Here is a 26,761-nt window from a genome sequence, read left to right on the forward strand (position 1 = left end):
TTTAGATACCAAACTTTACAATGCTCTTGGAAGTCTATAAATATTTACAGATAGCATCTCTAAAGAAAAAAAAAAAAAATCAACCAATGTTTTGGGGTTTTTTTCCCCAAATCCAGACTATATTACCACCAGAAGAATACATGTATCATCAAACAATTAAAAGAACTGAAATCTGAAAATTCAAAAGTGAAAAGCACTGGCTTACTGAATTGAGGGAGAAAACTTCTTTGGACTAAAGTTAAAAATTACACTTCAAAGTGATGGTGTCCCATCGTAGTGAGAATCGACACTCCACAGTGTCAGTTTACTTCACAGAGGAAAAAAAAGAGAGAACACTTATGCAAGTTTGTGACACTTGCATCCAAGATACAAGCAAGGGCAGGGTAGCTTAAAATAAATGGATACCGTGAGAAAGAGCAGGATAGATTCCCAGGATCAGTAGTAAAAAGGTAGGATATTATTTCTTCACCTGCAACTTGTTCCTTGTTAAGATTGCCACTGTATTTAATGAAATTTAACAAATAAAAAAATTTTAAAAAATTAAAAATCAAGGTTTGCCTTTCATCTGCCCTGATTTTCCATCCTTATCTCTGTAAGTCAATGATGATAAAGACATGAACGTTTTTATTATACTATCAGCTTTCAATCATGAAAAAATGCATCTCTGAAATGATAAATAAATAAATAAATAAAGTAGGACAACATCTTCAACCATGGGAAAAGTAAGATAGCTGTTAAGTCCCACTGGAAGTGACCATCAGCAGCAGATAAGAACACAATACCAAAGCACTAAATGAGCAGCATAAATTTAAATTTTTTTCTAGTTGGGTGACTCCTCAGAAAATGCTAATGATTTTAGGAAACAAAACATTCAGGTCACCAACATCTCATAGAAACTTTCAAAATACTCAAGCTGAAGAACAAGTTGGGTAACTCTTAAACCTACAAATCACTATGCTGATGCAGACTTGTGTTTTTATGTTAATGTTACAAGCTGGCTTTACCCAAAACTTCAGAGCAGATAATTTAATGGCACAAATTATTTTCATCAGAGTCAAATCATGGCACCTGAGGGAAAAAAGTATTCTTGAAGTAGCTTGTGCCTCCTCAACAGTAAAAGACCAAAACATTCACAGCAAAACCACCTCAAAACTACGTATCTTTGGCCCAAAGGCTTATTCACTGAAAAATCACTGCAAGTACTTTTTTTACAAAAGTACACATAGCCTTTTCAAGGATGGGGAAGAAATAAGTTTTGGATATGTTAATATTAACTGTTAGACTGGAATGTAACTGAGGAGTTTTAGAATATGGACTTTTGTTGGACATAGTATTTCATAATTATTATTATATCCTTTGAGAGATCTGCATGGGAACTTGCTCACAGATGGATCAAGTTATCAGTGTAACAGAAAATTCTACTCCACAGGGGTGAAATAACTTCAACACTGCTGACTAAAGGTAGATTTTATGGACTGTTTTTCTTTTAGCTGGAAAATTATGGTTAATTACATTGCTTACATTGCTCAGATACAGGAATTTTTTAAAGCCTCCACAAAATACAGCAGAAATCTGTAAAGTTTTAAGAAAAAAATAATGCTATCAACCTTTAATATGAATAAAATGGATTTTATTCCCTTTTTCTCTCTCATTACTATTCACAACTTCTTATTTTGCCTACATTTTCTCCATATATATTATATAAATACACATACTCATGCTTATCTTTGCATAAGATAATATACAATTGTAGTTAATTGAAGTTCAGTATTAGTGAGTTCTTAATTCCATTTAGTCTGGCAGCTTCAAAAATCTTGCCAACATACACTGGTTTGCTGGTCTGTGCATACTTGAAAAAGGAAACTAGAATTTCTAGGGGCAGGCAGCCACGAGACTTTGCTGAACATGCAGCATACACAGTACCCCAAAAACCAGCTAGCAGTCATGTGAAATAGCCTCTGCATCAAAACAAAAAGTACCCAATAGTGTTTCTAGGGTTTTGTTTTTTAAATAAATTGGATTTGTTCTACTTAATAACAGGAAAATGGTCAAAAAGTTAAACACTTGAGGGATTAAAAAGCCAGCAGCTCTCTCTGGAGATGTGGGAAATTGCTTATGAATATTATTTATGGGCATAATCCTAACTATTCAAAGTGGCATCATTTGCTACTATGTAAACTTACAGGAAACACTGAAAGATAATTCATATGAAAACAGTGGAATCAGTCTCTTCTTACTACTCTTAGTCATTTAAACATATAACCCGGAGATAATCAACTTCATTTTAGTGTGCCAGCAGAAACTGATTTAAGCTTTACTTTCTGCCAAGTTAGAATATTGCACCAAACCAATACAGCTGATTATAGTTTTCATTACTATCCCTTTCCATTCAGGTATATCCAAGTATAAATTGAGGCAGCAACACTGAGTTTGAAATTGCAGGAAGGGCCTGTGAAAGGGGTGACCCAGCTGGTGACTCAGCAGGACTTTCCCTGCCTCCTCCCCTGCAAGGGAGGGCAGGAAATTTCAAAAGAATGTGTTCATACCAAACACAGCTATGAGTTATGATTTAAAGTAAAGTCACATGCCCACAGATAATAAGGCCAGCAGAATAAACCTGGCAGTGAACCGGTAACACACACAAAATTAGCTCCTTCTCCACCAGAACCTGGACACTGAAACCCAGAATCCTTCAACACTGTTGGTGCCCATTGTAGAGCTCTTCCATTTAGTCGGGCATGGAGGCTATACCATTCTTGTTTGTCATTTAAATACTCCTGTGTTTGACTATAAATAACGTGGATTGCATTTGTGGAACATGATTAATGAACACGACTCGAAACTTCAGCCCACACAGTAGCTGTGGGTAAATAAGTTGTGTGTAACAACACACCCAGGACAGCCTATTCTTGGAAAAAAAAAACCTCCTACACTTCCTCTATCACTAATAAAATGCTCTAAAAATAATGATATGTAAGAACAACTGCATAGCATTAGGCCTCCAAAGGCCTGTCTAACCTGATATCACCTATGATAAAGTGTGTGGAAGAGGACAAGAACCAGACATGCACACAGGAGATGCAGCCCAGGAACAAATTCTCAGTCACTTATGTATGGCATAGATCTGCTGAGCCAAACGTGGTGCCTTTCTATTTATCAAATGATGATGCATTTTTATGTGCAATATCTCAGAGATCAGCATCTTAATATGCAGTTCTGAACTTACTACTTGACAACTTGCTGAACATCTAAAAAGAAATCAAGGAGAAAAAAACAGGTGACAAACAACCCTTACTTCACATTTATCCTCTTCATGCACCTGTAAAATTAAAATTTTAGAGGCTTTCACTGTCTCTCTCCCTCCTTCCCCCACTAAAATACCCCTGCTCCCCACACCATGATTTTCAAGTGCTGATGTATTTTCTGAGGCCTGAGGAAGGGACACAGAACTTCACAGCACTTGCCTCACTAGCATGCCATACATACAGGTAATAATCTTTGTTTTGTTCTCTACTACTTTCATTAAAATTCCTACTGATTTATTTCTTTAACTGTTACAGCACATTTTCAGACAGCCATCTAACACCAACACCTGCTCCTAAGATGTTTTTGCCTGACAATTCACTGCCCTAGCACCACAGAGCCATAAAATCTTTAAGGTTGGAAATGACCTTTAAGATCATCAAACCCAGCACCATCAGGTCCACCACTAAAGCATGTCCCTAAGCATGTCCACATGTCCCTAGGCACCACATCTGTACATCTTTCAAATACCTTCACAGATGGCAACTTTATACCTTCCCTGGGCAGCCTGTTTCAATGCTTGATAACCTTTTCTGTGATGAAAATTTTCCTAATAGCCAATCCAAACCTCCCCTGGCCATGTCTTGACTCTCACAACTTAATGGCCAAACAATTGACTCTCCTATTCTATTTCTAATTATTTTATTTCATTCTTATTATATTCTTCACCGCATCTGCATTTGGTGCTCTGCTTTGGTTATATCAACAGCAGCAGCAAATTTTGTCATTTGGCTTTTCACTCTTCTCCAGATCATTTATGAGTATTTTGGAGAACACAAGCTCTCACACCTAAAACAGATGCCTCCACTGCGACAAAAGGCAAGCTACTCCTGCTCTCTGCTTTTCCCCTTGGTGGATTGCTCTGTCACAGCAGAAACAGCCTCCCCACCCCATGGCCACCAGGCTATTCCAAAAACCTTTGGTGAAAAGTATTTCAAAGGAAGGCCTGACAAAGCAAGCATACTAACTGAACATCCCAACACTTCTTGTGGTTCTTATGGATCTATCAAACTCCACTGAAGCCAGCAACTCACTGCTAACATGGTCCTAATAACCATGTCTAGTTTTCAGCTATTAATCGAAACCAGATGAATTGTCAATCACCTGATTCATCTCACAGCCAAAATAATTTGCAGTTTTCCACAAAAAAAAAAAAAAAAAAAAAAAGAAAAAAAAAAGAAATAACAAGCTTTGGAATCAACACAGCAATTTCTTTCAACTTAAAAGCAGAAGAACTTCATTTTCCTTCCAACATATCAAAAACAAAACAGTAATTTGGTTAACCACAAGTATTACAGCCTTCCCATGATAAGGCTAGCTTCAAGTCACTGAAAAATAATTACTAAGATGGCTTCTGTTGATTTTAAAATTCATACTGATTTCCATTTTCACTGACTATATTAATTTTGTTGATTCAATTTATACAAATAAAAACAAACCAGGCATTTAAATAACTGCTCTTCAGTGAACAGTTTTCTGCCTACTGACATGAAAGGAAAACCATGACACAAGAGAGCTACCAACCCTGTATTCAGGCTTAAGAGCAGGGGTTTCGCACATCTGCATTTTATCCCCAAGGGGTGGGGAGGGGTTAAGTTTTCGTTGATTTGAACAATACTCATTTCATCCAAACAGTTTTCAAGGGAGAAAAACCTGCCTGCTAAGAGTTTCATTATACAGTCAGGGCTCAAACTAATTACTTAATGGAAAGGTACGTGAACAGTAACTTTAACCAGATAAAAACTTAATAGAAATAAACTAACAGAGAAGTTACTTGGCTTGCTACAGCTGTCTGAATTACTGATTTTAATCAAATAACTGGAGTTATCATGTGGTTTTCCTCTAATTATTTAGTTTCAGCACTTACCTTTCTTCAAGCTATTCATTTGCAGTTCAGCACTCTGTAATAGGTTGAATAGCTCATTTAAGGGTTGAACTGTCTGTGTTTAACCTCTTCACTGATTAAAGGGAAGCAAATGTCCCAAGAATGTTGAACAAGCTTGTGCATTTTATGAGTAAACTTTCTTCTTCCAAACCACCTTTTAATGCCAGAAATGGGCTTCTGGATGGTCAGGTGAAAATGAGGAATTAATGCTGATGAAGAACACCACTGCTTTAAGGTACAGTCCACCTTAAGTATTTCATCCCACATCCCCACCATCACCAGTTATGAAAGATACAAGTAACCTTGGTTTTTGTTCCCAGTCTTAAAAGTCTTAAGTTACCATTTCTACAATTTTCTTTCAAGTTTTTTTCTGCTAGATGCTCCAGCTCTCCTCTTCAGAGTAAAAAATATGTCTTGTACTTCTTTTCCTCATTCCAACCCTTTCCGTACTGATTCCTCTGTGCTGTCATTACCCCCTTCCCAAATACCCTCTCATTCTCTTCATTTTTTCCTGTAGTCTTGAGTTCTCTCCTTTACATCCTGCTTACCCACAGAGTTGTTAACAGGAGGCACTGGCAAGAACTGCTCCCTCAGACAGGAACACACAACTCCACATGCATGCAAAAACTGTAATTTAACTTCTCCAGACAAAGTCTATGCATGGAGATGCAGAGAGAGGAAGGGCCAACACAGGCATCTGAAATTTCAAACCAAATTCGAGGTAGGTAGGGAAGAGAAAGGTATTTTGAAGAAGTCCTTTGCCTCATCAAGAGAGCTTCCTCCTCCCTTAGAGAAAGACAGTGCACTTTTCCCCTTGCCCAGCTTAGTCCCTGATCTCCCCCGCAGGGTTTCCCCACCTCCTCCTCTCACCCACGGGGAATGTGGAAGCCTGTCCCAGCTGCTGAGCTGCTCCATCTACCACTCCTTGTCAGCTGCCTCTCCGCAGCGCATACATCTGATTCCCAGAGCCGGCTCACGCTGTGAGGAGCAGCGAACAGGAGCAGCCGGCAGGCAGCAGCGGAGGGGACGGCTGAGCAGCTGCTTTGCGCGCAGGCCCGGGACACTGCCTAGGACAGCTGTTTTTATGATTTATTAAGCGTATTGTAGCATCGTGTCATTACTACTGCATTCCAACAATTGTCTCCAAGTATTTATGGGCAGAGCTACTTGGCATTAATTACTGACTGATTGGAAAAAAAATAAAATTAGTAAACCTTTGATACCTTGACCACTAATTCATCTGGTACCAAAACCTCTTGAATTCAGACTGACCAAGTCAAAGGCAAACAACTGCAAATGTGAATATTCCAAAGAGCACTTTTGCAGCTGAAGCTTAACATACTAGCATGTAGCCAAACCTGTTAAGCTACAGAGGATCAAGATGTTTTACCATTTTTAGCTTTTAATTGAAAAATGACATGGGAGCAATACATGGCCATCAAAACCTGGCAGATCAGAGCCTCAGTAAAATAAAACTTGTATTCTATTTAACATTTCATTTGAGTCTTGGAAGATTTAATTTCAGACTGATTCACATTGTTGTCTTCTCCTTGCATAAACTGTTTCCCCATCACTTCTCAGTTTCATTACTTAGTGCTAAGCTAAAGAAGTTCATGCCAGAGTTTTTTTTCCACATGTAACAATTTCAACTTTAATTTAAAACCACAGAACATTCCCTTAGGATTAAAAAAACCAAAACAAAAACCACCTTGGTTTGGCCAAAGCAAACACATTATAACACACACTTCTTTCTCCAAGTTGCAAGTACAAAAATTCAATAGTTTAAATGACAATTCTCACACGTGCTTTCCACCTTCTCCCCAAAGGAACCAACGTGAAAAAACCAATAAGTATTCAGTCTGTCCTGTTGTTGTATCACCTTTTGGTCTATTCATAATGTCATTATATAAAAATTACAGTAAGGATGTTAGAAAGATACCTGAACCTCATTTTACCTTCAGCCTCTGTACACCAAAAAAGCCACGTAACCAGTAACAAACAAGGGAGTTGAACAGGGGCAATTGTTTGGAAACCATAGTTCTTGTGTATCCTGAAAGGCATTTACAGTAATTTAAAACATTTTCTACTAATTGGAAGTAGCTTACCTGAAGGACAGGCACTTTTTGTGGTGTGTTTTGTGGTGACTGGTGAAGCTGTGCCCAAGGCTGATGATGAGGATGTGGAGGTGGTGAAGATTGATGATGTATCCCTGGATGAGGCTGCATGGGAGGACAGGTTGGCATTTGCTGTTGAAAAGACTGCTGTTGACTAGGAAGCTGCTGGCCAGATATTAGTCGCTCTTGTATTGCTTGTGGATCTGCAAGGCCAACACCTGGACAACCATTTGGTCTCATGTGCCCACCCATCTCCCGTGGTGTTGAAGACATACCCATAAACGGACGATTCTGTTGCATGTTTCTGGGGCCCATATTCCTTTGTCCAATTCCCATGGCACCAGGGGGCTGGTGTGACGGCTGAGGATGGGGTATATTTGGGTAACTGCCAACTTCCATTGGTATTCCAGCACTACCAGGTCTAACCTGTGGAGGAGGTGTACCTGCTGGATTACTCATTGCTTTCATAGGTGACATGGGAGGTGGAGAGGCATAAGTTCCCTGAGGCTGTGAAGGGTGCATAGTTTGCGTGTTCATTTGGTTAAGTGAGCCACTAGGGTGGATGGGCTGCTGGTGCATTAGTCCTTGACCACTGTTTGATGGAAATCCGACAGCATTTGGGTATCTTGATACAGATTGATTCATTGGAGTGTTATTTGTAAGGCCTAAATTCTGATTCATCCCTGTATTATTAACTAATCCCTGATTAAGGTTACTGTAAGGATATCGAGAATACTGCCCTGAGTTGTTTATAGTAGGTGAGGGTACCGTCTGGCTCCGAGAACTAAAATTAAGTGTTTGCGGCCTAACAGCACCCTGCTGGGGAGGATTAGGGGAGAATCTGGGACTGTGGGCTACTGATTCCCCATGGAGAGCAGTAGGGGGATGGTGGTGAAATTGCTGGACTGAGTGTCGCAAAGAAGGTGCCATACTGGGATTCTGTTGGGGCACATGAGACAAGTGGCCAGGTCCTGAGGTGGCAATGAAAGGGTTTCCCTGATTGAGGCCTTCTTGGCCTTGAGAAAACTGGTTCATCCTCTGCTGCTGCGGCTGACCATGCTGCTGCATTGAAAAATCACCACGAGCCATGTAGTTTCCCATCTGCTGCATGTGCTGAGGATGGCCCTGCCCAGGGGGTCCGGAGGGTGCCTGTGGCGGCTGTGTGGGTTGCGGCTGCTGCTGCTGCTGTTGCTGCTGGTATGGTGCTCTTATCTGGTCTGGCACTTGAACTGCCCGTGGTCCCCACATGGAGCCACTGTCTACAAAGGGTTGCCCATGTCTTTCGTTCTGCATGCCGGGATAGACTCCCATCTGACCACCAGCACCACTGCTGTGAGGAACCTGAGGAACTGGAGGGTTGTGATACTGCGAATGAGGAGACGCGATACCATTCCCAGGGGCATTGCTTATCATCCTGTTCGGCTGATCCATCAGGTGCATTTTCTGCTGTTCGTATTGATTATAGTGATCAAAATGGGTCAACTTGGCTTGGTTTTGATTTGCAGGAGGATGATGAAGAGATGACTGTAAAGCGGGAAATCCTTGATCCATGGGCATTTGCTGACCCATAGGATTCACTGTATTTTCAGGATATCCACATTCTCCCAGACCTTCCAACCCTTCACTGAAAATATTCCCATCTTCTCCAAACAGACTCATCATTCCTGGATCTGCCATCTTTTTTCAGCACACAGCTCCTTGGAGCTACAACCAGAATGTTAGTCTGTGCTTCACCTCGGTGAGGTGTTTTGTCCTCAAAGCCTTTAATCCTCAACTAATCTCCTTCATGTCATTCCATATTTCCTTAATTCTTTTGGACCATGCAGTGTCAGGCAAAGTCTGGTTACTGCTCCTAGAAAAAGCAGGGGAAGGGGGAAGAAAGAGAAGAAGATATTGAAATAAATAACATCAGGCAACATAAAGAAAACATTCTTGACTGTTTTTTAAATGCTAGCTAGTTTCAGCCCCCTGAAATACATCTTTAAAATCTATTTCACATTACGAAGGATTCATTAGCTTTATCCAAAGATTTATTATGATAGAGAGTTAGGAAGCAAGCAAAACACTAGCCTCAACCTTAAATTAATCCATTCACTACACTTCCTAGTGCTCCTTTCTTGGGTGGAACAGAACAAAAGAACACAACACGCAGCAGCAGCAGCTGCCACAGCAGGTAGGCAGATGTATGAATATAGCCGAGCAGCCCATCTGCTGAACTAAAGCCCTGAAAACGTTCTAGTTACCAACAGCATGCCCTTAACCTTATTCCCTTGAGCTGTGTAATCAGATGAGCAAGCAGAAGCACCAGGTCCTATGATGAACTAAAGTTAGCTATAGGCACAACAGATTTTTCAAATGTGTACAGGGATGACCCACTAAATACAGACCAAACTCCAAGACTTAGCCTTTAGGAAGTGAATTTTTTTTTCTTTTTTTTAAACACGCAGCTTATCTTAATTGAATGAATTTGTAAACTGAAAGACACAATGCTTCTTCCCACTTCAGCAAAACTATGTGCTCAGTTTTTGTAAGAAAATCAAATTTAAAAGCTTTATCATATGATAGGGTGTATTTCTCAATCCTTATCCTAATTTCCTTTACGATGGTTAGTATCACTGGAATTCATTACTCATCTCCAGGTTACCATGCTACTACTGCAACTACAGCACTTTGGAAGACCACACTTAAGTTTTGTTGTCTCCAGAACTTGAATACTTATTCAAGAAAATTAGTAATGGCAAAAGGACTTAACAGAAAGCTAAGCTAACAGGGTACACTTTGGACTTGGGGAATAAAAAGCAAAAAGCAACAACAGAGTAACAGAGCAGATTCAGAAAAATTCTCATTCAGGTTTTCCACAGGGAAGACAGGTCTAATCTGAAATGTGTTCACCATCCTCTTCACACAAGAACTCCAAAGATTTGTTTGGATACGTTTTTTATGAACTGAGGCAGTCTAATGCTGTCTTCTCTTAAAATTAGAATTTTAAACACTATGTCTTACACACAAAATAAACTTTAACACAATAGTCAAGGGAGCCCATATGCTTAGCAAGTAAAACCATTTTCGCATCTTGGTTGTAATTCAGTGGTGACTCTATTTGCAGATACCAACTGCCCTTAACCAGCAATCCAAGTAAAGAAGATTTACAAGTTTATGCTTTCAAATCTTGCATTCTGCTGTGGAGGAGAGATGCTTTCAGTCACTTTGGACGCAAAATGCCAGGCCAGACTGTTTGACTGAAGGTGATTTGTCCTGGACAAGTTTTAGGTAGAAAATATCAGCACATTTATTACCCTTTCCCTAGCCACTGTCAAGAGGACCTTCTACAGCATGAAGCAGAGGGCAAGAGGAAAGGCACAAGCATTTATCACTCCTCTTAAAATAGCATTTGAATGTCACCTTTAAAACCACACTCTTAAATCTCTTTAGTGCTCGGCTGGGATATTAACACTTCCTAAATCACTTGGAGGTAAACTCCTATGAGCCATCTTCATATCTCTAATATCTATTTGGTTTTATTTCATTTCCATTATTAGGCAGAAACCATCTGGAATGTTTACCTCATCCAGTTTATTAGGGGACACCATAAGGAAGTTTCAATAAGGTGAGAAGAAACCTCCTTCACCAAAAGAACCTTTTGCTATTAGACTGCTCCAGAGCAGAGCGCAGTTGTGGTGAAGATCCCTGATTGCTCAAGGACTTCTGGCACTGTGACTACTGATGCTCACTGCCATCGGGAGCTGTTAAAGCTGGGCATCAGTGTGCACTGAGAGTCTCCATCTAACAGAACAGTCTCTACGCCTGGAAATGCTAAAAAGCAGAGCACACAGATACTGTTAGCTCCCAACCACTGATGTAATCTGGGTAATATCAAACTGGAGCCGAGCAGATCTCACCCACCACAAACAGAAACAGCCACACAGTTACGAAAGTGTAAGAATTTCCACTCATTTTATTATATAAATCATGCCTACTAAAAGAACCATTTTTTAAGACAAGCGGGCTTTACTCTCCTGAAGCACTAATGAAACTTTATAACAAGCTAATAGTGCTTTCTTCTCTCCAGAAACAAGGTTACAAGCATCAAGCATGCATTTGAATCTGCTTTGTTTACTGTTTTTCAGCTGACAAGCTTCCAATAAAATTCAGGCCAGTCAGCCACTGATAACAGTCAACATTAGCTCACAGTAGCTTGGATATGCTACTATACCCAGAGAACCAAATTATAATAGGGTAACAGTTTTGTTTTACTAAACACACATTGTTTCTGTTCAGCTTACACCATCCCAATCTGCAGGTTTGGGCTAAGTACTGCCCCTTACCATGCAAGAGATGTGCTAGGTAACCTAGCACTTGCCTGGCTTCCTGAGCACACACTCTTTCAAAAGAAAACTAACCTTTAAGTTTATGATGAAGTTTGTAAACAAACAAATCCATCATCTAAATTAAGAGCAAAAACGCTGTTTGCCATTGTGTGATTTTAGATCTGCTTCTTTATCTGAGGCATGAATCAACTTCATGTTTGAGCTCTGGATGCTAAAGTTACTACATCTGAAACACAGCATAAGGCCACAGTAAAGAAGACATCTCAAATTTTAGGAGTATTTCTTCAGATTTAAGTCCAGCCTCAAATTTAACGACCACAGCCCTTAACAGTCCGTTGTGGTCTCTCCAAACCTTATTCTACTTTCCGCAATAAAAGTCACACCTCTGATGTGATATATGGCTAACAGCAGCTGTTGAAGCATGAAAGACAGTAGCAGCTACAGCCTGATCAAAATAAATTAACCAATGTTTTGATAAGGAAACAGTCAATACTGGAATTACCTACTAACCTCTCAGCCTTCTATTACAACAGGGTAGACATCTAGGTAGTTAAGCAAGTCACAAGAGTCACAGCCTTATTTTAAGTTGCAGCTATGCCTGCTTCCTTTCAAAACAAAAGAAAGCCAACACACAAATAAAAGTAAAGCCTGCATAAAGCAATAATTCTAGTTAAAATACTCATTCAGCACCACTGTTCACTTCCCCATAAATGCAGACCTACTAATAGCAAGACTAACGATTACAAACTCAGCTTACTGTCATTTTTTTATGAAATAGTTTAAAATAAGGGATGGCACATCTTCTCTGCATTCCTGCAACTTAAAACCAATGTACACAGAAGCAGTGACTGTTTCTTGGGTACAAAGGGAAGATTATCTGAATCCTTAGAAAGGTGGATAGTTGAAATGAAGTATGAATGTATAAAAAGACAGTGAATTTTTTTTATTGCCATCTTAAACTACACAGGTTCTACTATAAAATTCTATCACTTTTCTGTTCGTGAACATGAAAGATGGCTCCAAGAACAGTGACCTAAAGAGTCAATGAATATATTTTGTTAAGGCTGCCTAGACAGCCTGTTTCTCTTCAAAGCAGTGGTATGATCCCAACCACCAGGACACAGTCAATTGCTTAACAACCCTGTTGTCTCAACAAAGCTTACATTTACTCCAGTTTGCAACGTTTCAGACTTAAACAGCTAGATCTCAAATTGAAGTAGTAGTTAACCATTGTCCAGGTTAATATTCCAAAGCTGCATGAACTCAGTTGTCTTCAGCAGTTTCCCGCTTTTACAAGTTGAACTAAACTGGCTGCTGCATACACATAACTTATCTAAGGCTGCAGACACTAAAAACCTGAACTTCATTAGTCTTGCTCCCAAAAGCAGCAGATCCAGGCAGTCAAGACCAGGAAGCAGCAAGGGCACCACACAGCTGCCTACACCCTTCACACCATCCTCACACTCTGCCGTTCAAAAGAACATTTTGTAAATCAACAGGTTCCTTGATTCAGCTATCAACCCTTCCATAGAAGAAATTCAGCAGAATTTGGCCATGCAGCAAATAAACTGAATAAACAGAAGGTGAGAAGGCAACTAATACTGACTGCTCCAAGCTTGAAATGACATGTGTCATGCAGAGTTATATTTTTACAGCTATTAGTTGATACCACTGACAAAACTCTGAAGTACTTGACAGACACAAACAAACTGGCTACTCACATAATGGAAATATGCCCGTACATACAATGCAATAAACACCACAAATACCATGCTATTTTGAAGAAATAGGCTAAAAAGACCTCTTGTGCTAAAAAACAACACTATGCCAAAGGTCATTTTGAGACCAGAGCCTCAAAATGTAGGATTAAACATTAGGCTACTAAATCTGCACTTAAACATTGCACATTTAAACTGCTTTTCAAAACTGCTAAGCTCCTGCTGGCTGTTAGGGGTAGTAATTTAAGCATTTGCTGCATGGAAGGACATGACATAAATGACAGCAATGAAAGTCACATTCTTATTTTACTCACAAAGTTGAAGGAAAACATTCACCAGAAACTTCATAAACACATGTAACACCATGACAACATAGAAAAAGTCACGACAAGACATTCAAATTGGGCAAGATGGCTGGTGAGGCTTCTACATTTCACCTCATTCACCTACTGAGCACACAGCACTGCTGATGCCAGGACAGTTATGCAAGTGCCTGACCATGTCTGTGGGAAGCATGCCTCGTCTCCTACGTGCTTAATGCTTACTTTTCATTGCTGTCACACGCCACGCATGGTACGTTCCTCCTGCATACAGATTAGCCAAAATATAAGACCAGACCTGTAAAGTGATTGCAACATCATTTCTGACTGCAGCTTCCAAAGAAACTTGGTTTCCTGAATGCCTGAAGACCTCTTTTTTTTTTTTTAATTCACTTAGAATGCTTTCCTACTATACACTTCACACAGCACAGCTGTGTTAAAAATTAAGTCCGTATAGCTCAGACATCAAAGGATGGCAGGAATCTCGTTCCCCCTTGTCCCACGAAAGGAAGACAGGACTTGCAGAGATGAAAAGAATGACCTGATGCACTTCAGGAATATTCTGACTTAGTGGGAAGCACGAGCAAATATGACTTAAACATTTCTGAAAAGTTTAGTTTCACCTTTTTCTTAGTAAAATTCAGTTAGTTCTTCACAGACATACAACCTTACAAGAATTTGCAGTGGCAACTTAAAGGCTGTCAATGTCTCTTGTTAAATTAAGAAGAGGGGGAAGGGAGAGCAAACCTTAGGTGCCTTTCCTCAAAGGTCACAGGTTTTGCCAATGTGCAATCAGCTAAAATGCCATGAATGATATTCAGTAAAATTTTTTTGCCAAGAAATCCGTGAAATCCTACATTTCTCATAAAATTGTTCCTCAAAAGCTAGATTGGATTTTATTTCCTTAATGTGTGATGTACATTGGCAAAAAACAGGCTTTCACTGAGGCAACTGAGGGCACTACAGCCTTCGAATATTTGGCAGCTTGCTGCTGTCAAGCAGCTGATGCAGGAATGACCAGCCCAGAGTTCAGCCTGTGCCACACATTTGGAAACAATATCCTACGTCATTCAAGTTCACTGGAGCTCTGATACAAGACCACAACAGCGTCACTTAGGAGGACTCTGATGCAAACCCACTGCGCCTCGCTGTTATATCACATGAAGGCATTTGCCATACCAGCTGGGCTGCAAACTCTTTGCCCTAACATGGGAGCACTGCTAATTCTACATCAGCACCTATAATACTACAGAAGAAGCCTCAGCAACATATATTCAGCATGTCTTTTCTTTCCTGATCAGAAGAGGAAAGTTTAGAGCTATTTATTAGAGCACATGCTTGGAGGCCTTTAATGAGAGGAATAAACAAAACAAGGCATTTTTTCTACATTTAAGTACATTAAAAACATCAGGTGAGAGAAGAGGGAACAAGCCTAATCGAGAAATACTTCAGTTTTAGTGTTACGTAACCTGGAATTTTAAGAGGCCTTTTTCATTGCATGACCACCCTCTCTTCCAACATAAGTTTAAAACACAGATGTGAGGTGGTTTATCTAAAAATAGTCCCAGATAAATAAGAGAAATAATTGCGGTCACAAAAATGCTTCAAGAATACTCTTCAAAACATTTGACAGAGGTGTTAACCTTGCAAATAACTCCATAAAAGGGAGCAGTAAGTAGCATGTTTAATGTAACCCCCTAATGAGGTTTGACCACGACAAAGCAGTAGTATAGCCAATATTACAAACAAAGAAAAACCAAAAACAAACAAAAAACAAACTAATAAACAAACAAAAAGACAAAAACAAAACCACGGAAAATTGTATGGGCTACATACATGATTGCCTTGTTTAGGTGGGCCGGGGACATTCAGCTGAGCGCTCAGCGCACCGCGCTGCGGCCAGGCGAGCACAAAGCTCTGGCAGGGCCAGCGGGGCGGCGGTGTCAGGGAGAAGACTTACACTGTCACACTGTCGCCATTGCCATCAGTCACCCAGAAATCTCCCCGCAATTACATTCCCTTCTCAAGCTGACACTAAACCGGCCCGGGTGTTCGAGAGGTGGGGCCAGCGGCGACCCCGCTGGGGCGCTGAAAAAACACCCCGTGCAACCGATGGCTCCGGGCTTTTTGTGCACCTACTGCAGTTGTCACTGATTAACCAACTGATCTGGCAATTTCCTACATTCTTTTGCATTTAAAAAGGATCTGAGAGGCCCGAGAGTCATCCCCTTGCATATTCCCGGGGGAGTGGGAGGCTGCGGCCCGTCCTGCTGGGCTAGGGCGCGGAGGGGCCCCGCCGCCCTCCTGCCCTCCTCCCCCAGCCCGGGCCTGCAGCTGAAAATAATTTATCTGCTCGCTCCGCCGGGCTCCCGGCATATGCGATTGGGAGGGAAACGTATCCATCATGGATAAACTTGAGCACAAAGACAGGCTGAGTGTCACAGGATACAAAAGGGCAGAGGTCGGCGCGGCGAGCGGGAGGATTTGCGCAGGGCAGGGCAGGGCAGGGCGGCATGGCCGCCACACGGCAGCGCGGGGCCGGGCCTGCCCGGCCGGGCACAGCTCCTGCAGTAAACAAAGCCCGAGCCACCAACACCGGGAAAAAACCCGCTGGAAACAACGAAAGAACCGGAGGGGTGACGGAGCTCTAAGGTAACACGGGGCCTTGGCCCGCTCCTTTCGCCGAAAGCAGCTCGTGGTGTTTACACCCAGAAAGTTGGGAACTGTAAAAATTCATGAGGTGGAGACTCAAATGTTTCCCAGAGTTTCTGAACATGTGATTTTCACCGAAATGTATTTTTTTAATCACGGGCAGGTTTTAAGACTTAATCGTATCCCAAAAGGCTATTTCCAGCTATAGAATTATGAGCGCTTTAAAGTAGCCAGACCCTGTATTTTACTTTACCTGTTACAAGGCCAATACAATCATGTTTCATTCATAGTTTATGAAGTCTGAAAAACCACTTGATGAAATTACAGTCTACCGATACCACACATGGTATATTTGTCCACGTATATTCTATAATCATTTCAATTTATGACTTGTACTTAAGAGTCATTTTCCTGTACATGTGTTCTTCATAAATACTGGTAGATCGCAGTCTGCGCTCGTACGGGAACCACATATCCACACTCATTTCTGTGAAGATAAATACACCCTGTGCACCCAGAGTGAAAAGCCAGTTTTCACATGACTGAAGAGAACACACTTCAGGGCTGAGGAACAAAATGGTAGTTCTCCCTTACACTCTTTACATGTGGCAAGATGAATCATCCTACACCTGAATTTAAGCTCTCACTCAGCTTCCAGTATTGATGATCTTTTTTGCCTCATACACTTAAGCATACTGTCTTGACCCTTTCAGCAAAGAAAAAAATTATTACATGCTACACCAGGAAAAGATTACAAATTGTATTTTATAGAAAAAGATAACATCAGTGTTTTCTAAAGTATTTTAAATGAAATCACACAGTGAATGGCTTGGGTTGGAAGGGGCCTTAAAGACCTTTCAAAGACTCAAACATTGGATTTTACAAATTTAAAATTTTCTTCTTTTTTTTACAGATTTTAACTTAGTTACAAAAAAGGCTTGTAGCATCAAACTAATTATGTATTTTATCATATGCTATTGACTATTTAAAAGAAATGTTAAATTATTTCACTAACTTAAAATCAACCACAAAGAAAAAGGATTGGGGTGAGAGAGTGTGAAAACAAACAATACAGTGCAGGACAGAATACGGTACGTGGAGTAAACAGATTTCAGAAACTTTCATTTAGTGCCTGGACCATCAGATGGGTTCAGTAACATCTCATGGAATACAGGGGACAGCTGCGATACTATTGTTAATTGGACTACTTAAATTTAGGGGTTTGTTTGTTTTAATGAAATTAACATATGCACCTTGAACATTCTGTTGGTTTTTTTTGGAGAAGGATATGCCAAAAAAAGAGGTTAATTCTTGGTCAGTGCAATGAAAGCAGGCTCTTGCACATACAAGAAAAAAAATCAGACTTCATTTGTTTTTTTAGTGTGGTTTTTAGTGTTGTTTTGTTTTGGTTTTTTAACATAACACCTGGCTCTCAGTGATCATCAGGACTTATTCAAACCACAACACAAACAGCTATATCACGCTGTTCTCCCCAATGGACAATGCCAAGGGAAAAGTGTGTGTAGCTCTCAACAGCTTCTAGTGTATAAGACTAAGTAAGATACTTAAGAGAAAGCTAAAGTTCATTTGGACATGGAAAAAACAGGTGCCTAGACAGCATAAACATTAGTGCCTGAAATTTTAAAATTGCACTGGGGACTGTCAGATGAGTGCAACTCTTGTCAGTTCTCATGTGCAGTTTGGCCCTTCTGATCAAGCAAAACTGAGCTCAGTGTTTTTCCTTTATTAAAGCAGGTTCAAAAGGAAGATAACCAAATTTTCTTGTGCAAAACTTTAATAGGACATCAGTTTTTGCTTCACACAGAAGAAAACCAGCTGGGGTGTTTTCAAGCACCTTGCTTAATCAATTTGCAGTTCTAAAATTACTCCAGGATAGTTAAGTTCAAATGAACAAAGAACCTTCCAGGGGAAAATTTGTCACGTAAAATTCTAGAACTATGCAATTCACTCCCTTCTCATCAAGATTTTGAAAAACTTGGAAGCAACTGTCTTTTGATGTGCAAACTGCTGACCCAGGACCCACAGTCACAGTCATTCAAACTACTGCAACCAACAGGAGCAGCTGACATTCATCTACCACATTCTTTACACCCAGCAGAAAAGTTCTTGAGCTACCTTCAATTCCCCACGAGCTCTGCAGAGATAAATGATGAGCACACAGGAACAGTGCTGCATTCATGGATTAGATGTGAAAGGGAATTTTTCCTTGTCTAGAACTGAACCTGGAAACCAGTTCCACTTCATGGTATGCTCAACCGTCTCTCAAAAAGCAGGGATAAACTTAATTTTCTAATAGAAAGCACTATCTTCACTCTTCCTAATGATTCACGGTCTATTTAAATTACCTGTTAAGCTTATCAATTATACTGCAGAGAATTAGAAATTTACACATCCTTTTCAGTTGAAATAAATTTTAAATCATACTAAAGCCCCCCAAAACCAAAACAAAACTTGGTTTTTTGTGTATTTTGTGTTGTTTTGTTTGGGTTTTTTTTGTTGTTGCTTTTGTTGTGGTTTTTTAAGTAGGAAAAGCAAGAAAGTTAAAGGAGTGGGCAGGCTGCCTAGAAGGTTAGAGGCTTATTTTGATAATTTTGGAAGAGTTTGATTGCAAACTTTGCTTGACTAGCAATTTCTTTTGTGTTTGTAAGTACCTGGAAAAGTGAAAGTACGATTGAAAAAATGGCTCATTAAAAAAACCCAAGCAAACCCATTTAAATAGCAAGAATCCCAGAACAAGAGAATTAAGGACTCTTAATCAAGAAGATTAAGATTATATGAAGACTGCTACCATACAGATTTGTGTCAACAGCCAAATTTAGAGCTGTTTCAACTACTATTCAGAGTCCAGGTCTCAGAACGAGACCGACAACGACTAATGAATTATCTATTCAACAGTGCAATGTAGAAACACTACTAGGAAAAATTTTTTCATATCAAAAGTCAAAAACCTGCTAGTAAAAAGTGAATCAACTCAACAGCTAAAAATGTATTCCTTTGCTTATCAACTACGTAGTAAGGACAGTTAGAACACGTACAAAGAATTCTGAAATTCCAATGCTACACATTTCCAAAGTTACTTTATCTCTACAAAAAAAGAGAATCCTCATCCAGAGTAAGATAGCCACCAAAAGACTGCAAGATTATACTACATTTTACTTAAGCATTAGTAAATGGTGGCACTATTATAGCACAGACTTAGATCACCTGAACCCAACAATGAAGTGCACAGCTGAGGAAAAACAATGCATGAGGCTCTGCTAAAGATCAATTGATTTAGAAGTCACAGGAATTAGTGGCAGATTAAACACTTATGCTGTATTAGCAAATATTATTTGGATCTACAGCTGAAGCTCAGGTAACTAATTAATTAAGCTTGCAAAGCAATAAAATCTAGCTCCTTGTCCCTCCAATTACATGTACTATATAAAACTAGTTATGAAAGTAGAAGTACATAAAACTACTTGAAAAGGAGGGTGAACTGCCTGCTGTCACTACACAACGAGCTTTCCTGACCAACATTTTACAAAACCTGCAAGTTACTGTACCTGATCACAGAGCATCATCCAAAAATCTGAAACACATAAAAGCATCATTCTTCCTTTCCTATGCTGTTCAGCACCTGAAATCCACGTAACCCATGCTTTCAGGTAACAGTTATCCCAAAGTTTAGTCTTGAAACAGAAGTAAGAGAGATCACCTCAGAGAAGCCCCTGTTATGTCCTCAAGTGAGACTGCAGCTTCAAAGCAAAGCAAGCAATGAAAGAGCATACCTCAGTAACACCCAGTCATCAGGATCAGGCTCCTCTGGAGCACTGTATACCAGCGTGCCATGCTTGGACAGGAATGAATTGTTCAGGAAGAAAATGCTATTTGAAAAACTTCAGTGCTTACCACTCTACAACTACATGAAGACTTAATAGACTGATCTTCTTCCACCTGGTCTCTATATGAACTGCTAAGGAGGCTCTTTTGCTTGCATTTCCCTCAAACCCAGGTCTTGCTTCCCAGTGCCATGGACAGCAACACCAACTGCACCTATTGTATCTCCACAGCATCTGCGCTATCGTATCTGCACAGCTCAAAAACCAAAAGTGAAGAGTCAAGCAAAAGATACTGGAACCAGCTTCACTGAGATGTCTACAAGGCAGTAGCAATGGCAACAGCTGGCAACCAGATTTGCTCATTGGGATTGTCAGGAGTTCCATCCTCCTTTCGAGCATCCAGGTAAGCTAACTTCCACCTTCCCTTTCATATGCAATCTTCACTAGTCAGCCATGCCTCTCACAGCAGCCTTGGGTTACACAACTGGCTGCACTGTGATGATATCAAAAGCTGCTGCTACCAAAAGCTAGAAGTATTGAAGTATTTATGTAAAATTAAGACTTCTTAATGTGTGTCCTTTTTTTTTTTTTCTTTCCCCTCTGGGAAAGGCTGCATTTGTGTTTGATTTGTGGCTACTTATAAATTAACTTTCTAGGGGCAGGCTAAGTGAATGTTTTATTGAACAAATTGTAAGCTTTAGACTCGACAATATTGACAGTCTCTTATCAAAAAAAGAGTATCTTTACTTATATGCAAAACTGTAAATGGAATCAGACATTTTTCTGGTTATTTAATACCTATATTTTTTGGCATCTGCATTTATAAATTCACTAGTTAGGTGTTAGTAACACTAAGTGCTAAATGGCGTATGCATTCTAGTAACTCTTCTGGATGCCTCCATATAAAATGGATTATTGAGAATGAATGGAAGATGCTACAAAACAAGAATTACTGTTTATTTATAACCTTTCCAGTAATCAGTAATTGAAGCATTAGGTAAAAAGAAAAACCATCCTGAAAACCCAAACAAAACCACTTCAACATTTTTGTGCTTAAAGGGGAAAATTCCCCTATTCTTTAGGGATCTCAAGATTGTAAACAGCATCACATACAGGAAGGATTATTACATTTTTCACAACATCAAGATGCCCTACGAAGAAAAAGACAAAATCACTTTTTCTCTCTGCAATAAACATGTAATTCAATTTAGTTCATTTAAACCAGGAGAGTCAGCTCCACAGTATCAGCCTGGTCCACAAATAGCCCTTGTTGATAATCTAAGAATTTGAGATAGTTGCTATGGTCATGATATGCTACTTTACCTGAGGATCAACAGTTAATTTTTCATTTCTCACACCTATGCTCTGTCATCTTCGTAAGGACAAAACTGAGCTCTCACACCTTCTACAACACTGAGTGAGGTAACAGCATTAAAGCTGAAGTAGATTTACAGTAAGGTGCAGGAGAGTACTAAAAAAGCCTTTTTCTTCAGAGTTGGAGCCAACTACATGTTTAAACCAGAGTTTCATTTGTGGGGAAAGGAGAAAGTATACATCAACAAAGCAGCGATGCAAGGAACATCTACAAGATAGAAATCTGTGGAGCGCCTCTATTTCAAACCTGTGATGGCAATATAGTCCAATCATTTATACTTCGCTGCAAAAGCGGTGTCCATCTTATTTCACCAGAGATATGCCACCCTTTAATGTAACTGATACAAATTAAATGGTGCTGTTGAACACACTGGATTTTTTTTACAGTTTTGAGAACTAGATTGAAGATTTCAGCATTTATCACAAAGCTCACGTTTCACAGGAGCCAGAGACCATCCAGCCAGTTGCCCCTACTTTTCTGACCTAGGCATCTGCAGTTTTGAATGAATTAAAACCCAGATAACTACTAAAGCATCCATTTAAATTAGTTTCCTATTTTTGCTATACCATACTGTAGCTACTTAATCTCAGAGCCTTTTAGCCAGACAGACTAGCATACCAAACAACCAAACTCCTTAAACCATCTGTAGACACTCACTCCACTGTTTGTTGTTCTGAAACATCAGAAATCGCAAGCTGGATTCCCCTTGACCGTGATCTTGTGTCTTTCCTAGTAATACTCCAAGTGCAGAACACAGGGTGGGGAAGCTTCTTTCCAAAAAATTGCAGAGCCTCTTCCCTGACTCCTCTATACACACTCTTACTGTTCTGCTGTACTCCCAAACTATTAACATGGTAATCGCTCACGACTGAGCACAGCTGAGAGGCTGAATTGTGCGAATGTCATGCAAGTCAATGAAAACTCTCCTTCTCACAAAATCCTCCCCTTCTTGATCAATGTTTCCTCTGCTCCATGTTTTTGAAGATGGCAACACATCTCATGAGCATGGAGCTTCTCACTCTGCATGGAACAATATGTGGCAGCTGCACTTGCACAGAAAACCATCCAGAAGTATATTACAGTTGTTAATGCAATTCACCTGTCATCTCAAAAGGCAAACAGTTACTCCTATCAGCAACTCAGTAATATTTTATTTCTTCAATATCAGTTTCTCCCAACATCAAGCTAATAAATGCATGATCCCTAGTTAGAAATCAGTGGTTCAGTTACAAATACTGTATTAGCCAGGATGTGGGGGTAGAGGGGGGCTAATTTGAGAAATACATAGAAATCTTGCTTTCAGGAGAATGAGAATTAGCACTTTTAATGTGCTCTGGGATTTCAAGTTGAATGTCTGAACCACTTAAAAAAAAAATCACTTTACAGTAATTTCCAACTGGTTGCCTAACACCCATCTCCTAAGTGACTATCATCAAAACATAACCATAACACTAGCAATGAATTAATATTAAAACCCTTCAGTGAGATCACAGAAGTCCTCAAAAAACAGCCCAAGTTGTCAGAGCACACTTTTCCCACACACTGAGTAGTACTCAGGTTCTGGAAATAAAAGCTTTGTTCAATTACTAAAGTAGGTGCTAGGTACACTTCTCATTTACACGTATAATTTTGAAATACAAATCAATTTGATGGTGTCTAAACAGATTTTAAAACTCAAGAACAACTGCTTCCAAAAAAAAGATAATGCAGTAGTCAGAAAAAGGGAAGCTACTCTCACCCACCAGGACAACTTGATGAGCAAGGGACTGCTCTCTGACAATTTCATATACTTTGGCAGGGATAATTAATGAAGTTTTGCAGGGTTTCTGTGTACTGGCAAGTCAGAAGTGGCTACAATTCTTCACTCATTAAATGGACATTTTGTTGTCCATCTATTTTGCTTTACAGAAATACTCTCTTGCAGGCCTGCATCCCACTCTCTCTCTCTGCTGATGTTGGTAACTCACCAGGATCACTCAAGAGAGAACAACAGCCCAGCGATCTGTGAAAGGCATAATCTAACTGACTGCAAAATGGAAGTGCTAAAGACAAGAGCAGCCTAAAATAGCAGTCTGAGGATGGGCAGCAGGCATCTGCCTGCCAAAGGCAAAGCACCTCGCAGGGTAAAGTTCCCCGGCTACTGGGCCAGGAGAGTGATGGCCACTCCAAGCTTTCCTAGCACCTCCCTTGGCTCCCTTCTACTTCTCACTAGTTGCATATTTTTGTCTTCGCAAATAAAGCTTCAGCTCTTTCTCTTGTCTGTGTGCTGCAAGTTAACATTTACCATTGCTGGAGATTTCTGAGCCTAGCAGACGGAAGCACAGTGACCCTCCCAGGGCAGGGGGCAGCTGCCATGTCAGACAGGTCTACAGCATCACATGTGCAGCTAAGATGAGCAAACACCTTTGCTGCAAAGAAATGAAAATGCACCTAACAAAGTTTTTCAAAATATTAGATGCGCATGTGTTGCATGCCAGATTTCTGAGAAAAAAGGAAAATAAGCATGCAAGTCATTTTCTCCAAAACCACAACCCCTTAATTCCCCAGGTCAGCACAGTGTCTGGTCCTTCAACATTGCACTAGGCTCAGCAGATGAGGAAACAGTCGCACCAGAAGGCTCTGTAACAGATGGAAACCAGAGCAGCTGGAGAGCAGGGAAATGTCTGTGCGGGTGAGGGGGTGGGGGCAGAAAGCCCATCCCCACTCCCAAGCTTTAAAGCTGCGTGCAGCCATCACGCCCTACTGCAAACAGCCCACGGATCTGCTGGGGAGAAAGCTGAAGGAAGCAGTATGTGGCCGGATGATTTAGTGCTTCCCAGACTTCCCATCAAGAGAGCAATACTGAACCATGCAACGCAGGCCTGCAAGCTCTGGGTGTGAGCCCCTCAGGGGTGCAGGAGATAGTGGAAAAGAGCAAGCTGAGCATTTGCCTTCTTCATGGAAAGCACAGCAGATAAAGAACTGCCAGCTGGAGAAAGCCTAGAACTGGAGCAATAAGGAAGGAAACAAAACTACACATGCATACTGGAGAAATGTGGAGAAATGAGTAGGGAACCACTGCTATCAAAATCTGTCAGGGTCTGAGGGATTTAATTTTTTTTAAGTAAGAGGTATTACCAAAATGGCACATTCTTATAGAGGAAAAAACCATGGTCAATATGGAAGAATAAGAATTGAGGAAAAAGCCCCTGCCATATGGTACAATTATTTCACTACAGTTTAGATTCACAGCTTTACAACACCTGCACAGTTAATAACCATATTAAGTCATACATGATGTCACCAGTATTTCCTTTCTTTCTCAACTTAGTTAACTATTAGGGAAATATATCTAACAGGGGTTTCTATACTTCTGGAAAGACAAATGACTGTCCATGATTAAGATGCCCATCTCTTGACACAGTTTAGAAAGTAGCCTCCCCTCAGTTCCCAGATGAGGGAAAGGGACCAAGCCTTGTGAGGGAAACCCAGCCATTAAGCAGGGATAGTTTATTATAAACAAAACGAGTGAGGTGGGGTTTTTTTCCTTCTTCCTTTGTTTCCTTTAATTTTGGTTGGAACTACCTTCTGCAACCCTTTTGGTTCCTCAAGTCAGGAGACAAGAAACTAAACTGATCAACTTGTAAGACGGAAGTCCTCATATTAGAGCAGGAGATTACAGTGTTAACCCAGATAACACAAACAAGGTCAGCCAACGCTTGTAAAAGGCACACAGAAATACTCCTTTATATATATACACATATATAAAACTGTTCGTTACCTGGCCTGCCACGTAGAATTAGACTTTGAACATTGATTTTCAGCAGCTGTGAGCAACTGCAAAATTGACAGGGCAGTGGAAAGTTTTCATGATGATTTTTCCTCCTTAGTTATTCCTCTTCCTAACCACAAGCCATAATACTTTTGTTCTACTATTACCCCAGACACTCCAAGAAAATGTTCAGGTGCAGTCTGGCACCAGAGGTAAGCTGATCTAACCATTAGTTGCCATCAGAAGATCATCACCACAGGGGTATTTGAACAGCAATGACAGCACAAGGGAAGAAGCAAGAGTGGTACGGCTGATTTAAAGCATCAAAACCCATTGGATCAGCTTATTACTATACCATGCATTCAAACTGCCTTCAGGCCAGAGCCAGGTGGTTCAACAACTTAAACTGAAAAGCACAGCAGTAAAACAAGCCAGACATTTGCTACAGAAAGATATGAGAAAACAGTGTCTGCTGATAGGACTTATGGAAAAAAAAAAAAAATTCTAATTTGGTCAAATATGTGAAAAAATATTTTTCATCCTACTGATGAAACACACAGATCAACACCAAAGACTACACAAAGCATGGAAAACCTAGCAGTTACCTCTATCTTCTCCTGACTGGAGGACTGCTGACTTTAGAGTTATTTCATACCAATGTACAACTCCAGTGAAGGATGTGCAAATATTCTAGAATCTGGCATTAGAATTTCTTTTAGATAAAAAATGTTATATCTCATTGTGATTTACAAAAATAAAGGCCATTTGTGAATACTAAAGATATTTGTCAAGAGAGTCAAATAACGGGTTTTAGTAGTTAAGACATTCCAAAAGCAATTAATCCATGGGTGCTCAGAGGACAGCCTCCAGCAGTTCAAGCCAAGCTCATACACAGTCCCTCAATGAACGGCTGTGATGGATAAACACGCTGCTTAAAGGAAGAATATTTCATTGACATCCGTTCAACACCTAAGAAGCCTTCTGGACAGAGAGGTAAAACTTAGATTTTTCATTACACTTCTCTTGCTCACATTGTACTTTTCTGCAGTCTTTCCTAAATCCCCATACTAGTAGCCCATTAGCATAAGATTGGATTTTGCATATTCGGGGGGGTTTTAAAACATATTCACTACAAGAATTTTTAAATATATCCCACTATTCGAAACACTTTTGTTCCAAGAGCTGACCATTACAGACTATTTTCTAGATATGGCAGGACAAATTCCTTCCTGTCTGAGAGTTTCCATGGTAATAAAAGTCCCCTTTAAACACATTCACGGTGGTTTGGGCAGGCCAAACAGGCAGCCTTTGTACTGAAAAGCTCCCTCTTTGTACTCCTCTGTGCTGATCCTGCACAAACTACCGTAAAAGTGTATTTTAGTGGAGGCAGAGTAAAACTAAGGCTCACATCAGTTTCACACGACAACTGTTTATTCCACAGCACAGATACAATCCTCTGGAAGATTCCCTTCC

The 26,761-nt window shown here is 40.2% G+C and overlaps 1 protein-coding gene and 1 long non-coding RNA gene across 8 annotated transcripts in view; one reads left to right on the plus strand and one right to left on the minus strand.

Moving 5' to 3' along the window:
- Positions 1-26,761, minus strand: part of CHD7 (chromodomain helicase DNA binding protein 7) — a 131,151-nt gene that overhangs the window by 80,466 nt on the left and 23,924 nt on the right. For 5 of the 6 annotated variants that reach the window (XM_086887132.1, XM_086887141.1, XM_086887136.1 and 2 more), the window contains one exon: positions 7,294-9,154. In XM_086887132.1, coding sequence (XP_086743258.1) covers positions 7,294-8,979 — 1,686 coding nt within the window. In that variant the 5' untranslated portion in view covers positions 8,980-9,154. Of the gene's footprint in view, positions 1-7,293; positions 9,155-15,504; positions 16,219-26,761 lie in introns of those variants that run through there. The other variant, XM_023921000.2, reaches the window with a different exon arrangement.
- The window catches only part of LOC111924699 (uncharacterized), a 31,129-nt gene continuing 20,092 nt past the window's right edge, over positions 15,725-26,761 (plus strand). Inside the window, exons 1-3 of one of the 2 annotated variants that reach the window (XR_002861807.2) lie at positions 15,725-16,320; positions 18,076-20,565; positions 23,446-26,281. This is a non-coding gene — a long non-coding RNA (uncharacterized LOC111924699). The remainder of the gene's footprint in view (positions 16,321-18,075; positions 20,566-23,445; positions 26,282-26,761) is intronic. The other variant, XR_002861808.2, reaches the window with a different exon arrangement.

The sequence above is a fragment of the Cyanistes caeruleus genome, chromosome 1 (genome assembly GCF_971803275.1).
Source record: "Cyanistes caeruleus chromosome 1, bCyaCae1.hap1.1, whole genome shotgun sequence".
Classification (NCBI taxonomy): domain Eukaryota; kingdom Metazoa; phylum Chordata; class Aves; order Passeriformes; family Paridae; genus Cyanistes; species Cyanistes caeruleus.